The 6,316-nt window shown below is 60.3% G+C and overlaps 1 protein-coding gene across 1 annotated transcript in view; it reads left to right on the plus strand.

The window, feature by feature from the left end:
• Window positions 1-5,896, plus strand: part of PTK2B (protein tyrosine kinase 2 beta) — a 25,201-nt gene extending 19,305 nt beyond the window's left edge. The window contains exons 20-27 of the mRNA XM_009895468.1: window positions 763-888; window positions 1,666-1,812; window positions 2,981-3,013; window positions 3,818-3,845; window positions 4,244-4,290; window positions 4,519-4,662; window positions 5,512-5,592; window positions 5,681-5,896. Of these exons, the coding sequence (XP_009893770.1) occupies window positions 763-888; window positions 1,666-1,812; window positions 2,981-3,013; window positions 3,818-3,845; window positions 4,244-4,290; window positions 4,519-4,662; window positions 5,512-5,592; window positions 5,681-5,896 (822 nt within the window). The remainder of the gene's footprint in view (window positions 1-762; window positions 889-1,665; window positions 1,813-2,980; window positions 3,014-3,817; window positions 3,846-4,243; window positions 4,291-4,518; window positions 4,663-5,511; window positions 5,593-5,680) is intronic.
• The last annotated feature ends 420 nt before the right edge of the window (window positions 5,897-6,316 follow it).

Raw genomic sequence — 6,316 nt, forward strand, 5'->3', positions numbered from 1 at the left:
AACGCTGATCAATCCTTCAAGGGAGGTGCCGGGGGATGGGGACAGTCTGTTTCCAGTGGTGCCCAGTGACAGGACAAGAGGGAACGGGCACAAAGGTGACCATGGGCAGTTCCATCTCCACCTGAGGAGGGCCTTCTCTGCTGTGAGGGCGGCAGAGCAGTGGCAGAGGCTGCCCAGAGAGGTGGGGGAGTCTCCCCCTCTGGAGCCATCCCAAACCCGCCGGGGGAGTCTCCCACTCTGGAGACATTCCAAACCCGCCTGGACACCGTCCTGTGCCACTGCTGGAGGTGCCCCTGCTCTGGCGGGGGGTGGGATGGGGGAGCTCCAGAGGTCCCCTCCAACCCTCACCGCTCTGGGATTCTGGGATTCTGTGGATTTACCTGGGCTGAGTTTGGCCACCCTATGGCAGCACAGGTGTGTCCTCCCCCCCCCACCCCAAGGACCAGTGCTGGTCCCCACAGCATCAAGCTGAAAACCTCAAGAGCAATATTTGGGATGCTCTATTGGGGCTGGACGGGGGTTCAAACAACAGTGTGGGAAGTCTCACGCCCTCACTGCGGGTGAGGAAGAGCCGAGCAGGGAGGAAAGTCCCGATCCCGCCGCACGGATGGGGGCAGAGGCTGTTCCTGGTGCGAAAGCTGCTCTCCCCCGGCGTTGCCTGCTCCGTCCGTCCGTCTGTCTGTCCGCACTAACCCCCGGTGGCATTGTTTTGTGCCCGCACCGCCCCGCTGCTCGCTGCCCCCTCCCCGTGCCCACCCGCAGGTGCCGGAGGGTCTGTGTGCCAGCTCGCCTACGCTCACCAGCCCCGTCGAGTACCAGTCTCCGGCCAACTCCCTGCACACCCCACCGCTCAACCGCCACAACGTCTTAAAGCGCCACAGCATGAGGGTAAGAGCATCCCACAGACATCCCGAGGACATCCCGCTCCCGGGTGGCGACACGCCGGAGGGCTCAGGCTGCGGTAGGAGGGATGCTCGCCGCACGGCCGCTCCGCTCTGCCCTGTCGTCTCCGCTGCTTCGAGCTCCGTGTTGCTCCCGACCCCACTGCAGGAGAGCCAAATCCTGTCACCCCCTTGCGGGTTGGAGGGATCAAGCCCGTGAAGGGCTCCGGGGTGTCTCCAGCCCCCTGCTACGCTTGTTTGCACGCACATCCCGGTGAAGGCATGGTGGTGGATGAGGGATTGGCACGGCGTCCCCAAAAACGGGCAGGGGACGGACGACTGCCATTCTTCAGGGCTTTTGGCTCGGTTCCTCACACTCGGCGTTGTCACCGGAAATGCCGGGGGTGGTTTGCAGCCAGAGCCGGGTTATTCCAGCCCCGAAATCAGAGCTGGGTGTTGGGGTGCATGCTGTGATGCTCTGCCCGGTGTGCCGGCACAGCCGCGGTGCCGAGCGCGGCTGCGCCGTGAGCAGGATGAGCTGCTGCCCGGGGTGGTCCATGCCCGTGCACGGTGCCGGGATGCGGTGGTGGGAGATGTGGGGACAGCCGGTGGTTTCCTCTCCCTGCTGGAAAACCCAAGTGCTCCCCAAATTCAGTGTGGGGGGGTCGTGGCTGTTGGGGTCCGGCGCATGGCTTGCATGCACAGAGCAGGGCATGCCGAAATCAAGGTGGGGGGACTCCGGCTCCTGAGCTCCCCCCTGGTCACCACCATCTCTGCACACCAGGAGGAAGATTTCCTCCGGCCCAGCAGCAGGGAGGAGGCGCAGAAGCTGTGGGAAATGGAGAGGCTGAAGATGCGGCAGGTCCTGGAGCAGCAGCAGAAGCAGATGGTGGAGGACTACCAGTGGCTGCGGCAGGAGGAGAAGTCCTTGGTGAGTGGTCTCCGGCTGTTGCAGCCTCATGAAGGTGGTGGAAGAGCCACAGCAGCCCGTTGAGGTCGCTCTTCCCGGCTGGAAAAGCCATTTTTCCTCCAACAGCCAAACCTCTCACACCCCTTTATTTTCCTCACCCGTAAAGACCTCACGGAGCTGCTTCCTTTCAAAATGAATGTTTGGCAACTTGGGCAAATTTTAAATGCTTGCAATCGTGTCTTAATGAGCTTTTATAATGCTTTTGAAATAAGGACTGGAGAGAGCTAAGGAAAGACATGGACCTGGTGGAGCGGGGCCAGAGGAGGCCCTGGAGATGCTGGGAGGGCGGGAGCCCCTCTGCTGGGAGGACAGGCTGGGAGAGTTGGGGGGCTTCCGCCTGGAGAAGAGAAGGCCACACAGGGGAGAGCTCAGAGCCCCTTCCAGTGCCTAAAGGGGCTCCAGGAGAGCTGGGGAGGGACTCTGGGTCAGGGAGGGGAGCCGAGGGACGAGAGCGAATGGCTTCAAACTGGAAGAGGGGAGATTGGGATGAGATATGAGGAAGAAATTGTTGGCTGTGCGGGTGGTGATCCCCTGGGGCAGGTTGCCCCGAGAAGCTGTGGCTGCCCCATCCCTGGACGTGTTCAAGGCCAGGCTGGAGGTGGCCTTGGGCAACCTGGGCTGGTGGGAGGTTTCCCTGCCCATGGAAGGGGTGTGGGACTGGATGATCTTTAAGGTCCCTTCCAACCCAAACCATTCTATGAGTCCCATGTGTGACAGTCAGTTTGCGGTGAGACAGGTTTGGAAGGAGACAGGCAATTTTTTATTTGATAGGCTCACACAGCCGGTGAAGCAAAGCACAGCTCTCCACACCCCCGGGGCCGTTGGGTGCCGAGTGGCTGCAAACAGCTGCTTGAATTAAGCTTCGTTTTTTTGGAGCTGCAGTTTGAGGTTTCTGGTACCCCGGGAACAGGCGGGGAGCAGGGAAGGGTGATGGGATGGGTTGAGATGGAGATGGGACCAGCCATGGGCATGAAGCCCCTTCCCCTCCCACATTCCCGGCCCCTGCAGAGACGCGTTCCTGTGGTGTGTTTCACGAGTCTCCCAGAAATCGGGAAAATCCCTTTTTTTTTTTTTTCCTTTCTTTTTCCTTTTTTTCCATGCCTCTCACAAAGCTTCTCCCCCTTTGTAGGACCCGACGGTGTTTATGAACAACATTCCTCCGGTGAGTGATGCTGGCCCTGGAGAGACCGGGCTGGGGGTGCGTTTGGGTACAGGGGCTCCTTCTCCTGGGGGTATCTGAGATCCTCATTTGCTTTGGTGTGGTCTGGAGTACACATCTCCTGAGGAGTGGCTGAAGGACCTGGGGGTGTTCAGCCTGGAGAAGAGGAGCTGAGGGGAGACCTTCTCGCTCTCGACAGTGCCCTGAAAGGAGGGGGCAGTGAGGGGGGGCGGTCTCTGCTCCCCAGGAACAGGCGATGGGACGAGAGGGAACGGCCTCAAGTTGCACCAGGGGAGGGTTAGGGTGGAGATGAGGAGAAATGTCCTCACCCAAAGGGTTGTCCAGCACTGGCACAGGCTGCCCAGGGCAGGGGTGGAGTCACCATCCCTGGAGGTGTTTAAAAGACGTGTAGATGTGGTGCTGAGTGACGTGGGTTAGTGGTGGTTTTGGCGGCTTTGGGTTAATGGTTGGACTTGATGATCTTAAAGGTCCCTTCCAACCTAGGCGATTCTGTGACAGAATCACAGACTGGTCAGGGTTGGAAGGGACCTCTGGAGATCATCTAGTCCAACCCCCCCACCAGAGCAGGGTCACCTACAACAGGTTGACCCTATGGACGGGTGATAAATATTTATATATGTGCCCCTCACATTGGGAAAATTCATCTGAAAATGTTAATGGGGTGAAATACCGGTGGTCCGGAGCTCCCCACCAGGTGCCCCAGGAGGGGATGGCCATACCTCCTCCCTCTTTGCTGCCTCCAGCCGGGACTTTGTGCCTCTCATTCGCTGTTTCTTCCCTCCACAGCTGCTCCCGGAGAAGGAGACGGATTACAGTGAGTGCCCAGAGCTGCACAGGGTGTGGGGCTGCCCATGGCCCCCCACCCAGCAGCACCCATTTCGGGGCTGCAAGCGGGCAACCCTGCGCTGAGCTTCCAGGAGCCACGGGGCCATAACCCTCCTGGCTTTGGGATCCTCCATGAAAGAAATCCCAAATGATGGGGAGCAGCTCTGCCTGCTCAAGGAGGAAGGGGTCTGCCTGTCCCGGTCATGGGGGTCTGACCCTGTGGGGAGGTGGCAGAGCTGGGGTGGGTGAGGGTGTCCAACTGCAGTAAGACACGCTTCTCCAGGGTGGTGTGGGAGGTGGCACAGGTCCCTGGGGTCTTGCAGCTTGCCAGTGTGTCCAGGGGAACAGCCAGAGTGACTCTTCTTCTTTCCCTTACTGATGGCATAGCGGAGTTCACGGGGCCCCCCCAGAAGCCTCCAAGACTTGGAGCACAGGTAAGACCTCCCTGAACGGGGCCACCATGGTCCCAATTCTCCTTCTCCACCTCCATCATCCCTCTGCATCTGCAGGATGGGACTTTTCTGTCCCTCCCAGGCCCCAAAGGGGTCAGACAAACCCAGCAGCATCGGGGTTGCAGGTGGGAGATGGATGGGTCTGGCCAGGGCTCCCCATAGCTGTTGGTCTTTCTCTCCTTGTCCCCTCATGTCCCTGTTCCCCGGTAGTCCATCCACCCAGCCCCTACCGCCAACCTGGACCGCACAGATGATACAGTATACAGCAACGTCATGGACCTGGTGCGGGCTGTGCTGCAGCTGAAGAATGAGATCAGCCTCCTGCCCCCGGAGGGGTACATCCTCGTGGTGAAGGTAGGGAGGGCAGGGAGGGGGCAACACCACGGGAATGGGAGAGGGAGTAGGGAATGAGTCTACTGAGCGACTCCCACCAAGCATCCTTCTCAGAAAGGTCTCGCGCATGTAGGAGGGAGCATTTGCAACATTCCCAGCCGCTCCTTTGGATCCTTGAGTCAGTGATGGGAGAGTTTCCAACATGACCTGCTCCTCCATTGGGTCCTTGGGTCAATGATGAGAGAGTTTCCAGCATGCCCTGCTCCTCCATTGGGTCATTGGGTCAACAATGAGTTTCCAACATGCCCTGCTCTTCCATTGGGTCCTTGGGTCAATGGTGGCAGCATGTCCAGCACTCCCTGCTCCTCCATTGGGTCCTCGGGTCAACAATGAGAAAGTTTCCAGCACTCCCTACTCCTCCATTGGGTCCTCGGGTCAATGGTGGCAGCATTTCCAGCCTTCCCTGCTCCTCCATTGGGTCCTCGGGGCAACAATGAGAAAGTTTCCAGCCCTCCCTACTCCTCCATTGGATCCTCGGGTCAATGGTGGCAGCATGTCCAGCACTCCCTGCTCCTCCATTGGGTCCTCGGGTCAATGGTGGCAGCATTTCCAGCATTCCCTGCTCCCCCGTTGAGTCCTTGGATCAATGATGAGAGAGTTTCCAACACGCCCTGCTCCTCCGTTGGGTCCTTGGGCCAATGGCAGCAGCATTTCCAGCACTCCCTGCTCCTCCACTGGGCCCTCGGGTGGGTGTCCCACCATGCTCCTCTCCCAGATGGGATCCTTGACTCAGCGACACAAGCTATTCCCATGTACCGCTTCCCTGTGCCCGTGCCTGGAGTCACCCTAACCCTGCCACCCTCCCCGCAGAATGTGGGACTTTCCCTGCGGAAGCTGATCGGCAGCGTTGACGAGATCCTGCCCATCCTGCCCGCCGCCTCCCGCACCGAGGTAGGACCTGGCAGGAGGGAGAGGGGGTCCGGTGTGGGGTCGGGTGCTGGTGCCACCCCTGTCTGTAACTCCTGCGTGTCGTCGTCAGATCGAGGGGACCCAGAAGCTGCTCAACAAGGACTTGGCCGACCTCATCAACAAGATGCGCTTGGCACAGCAGAACGCCGTCACCTCGCTGAGCGAGGAGTGCAAGCGGCAGATGCTGACGGCCTCCCACACCCTGGCCGTGGACGCCAAGAACCTCCTGGATGCCGTGGACCAAGCCAAGGTCCAGGCCAACCTGGTGAAGCTGTGCTTGGAGTGAGGGCAGGGGCGGAGAGAGGGAAGGAGATGGGGTGGGGAAGGAGAAGAGGAGAGGGACCGCCACGCTTCGGTCGGCGGAGATGGGAGGAGAGCGTTGCGGAGGAGCTGGCTTTTGTGTGTCTGCCGTGGCCTCGCCGTCCTGCCCTCCCTGTCCCCCCTCCTCTTGCAGCTGCTCATGTCTTTAGCATTGTCTTGTTGGTCTTCTGAAGAAGGGAGGCATCTGGTGACTCATCCCTGGAAAGGGCTGGGGGGGACCTGGCCGTCTCCGAGGGCAACTGAAGATCCCTCTGGCCCAGCGGCTCCCCAGCTGCCCGTAGGTCTGTGTGTCCGTCCCTCGGCCCCTCCGAGGACAGACGGCCGCGGGCGGCGTTTCGCGATGGGGACCTGGACCCTGCTCCTCACTGCCAGGAGCCGGGGGGCA

Source organism: Charadrius vociferus, unplaced genomic scaffold, assembly GCF_000708025.1.
Source record: "Charadrius vociferus isolate BGI_N301 unplaced genomic scaffold, ASM70802v2 scaffold41, whole genome shotgun sequence".
Taxonomy (NCBI): Eukaryota; Metazoa; Chordata; class Aves; order Charadriiformes; family Charadriidae; genus Charadrius; species Charadrius vociferus.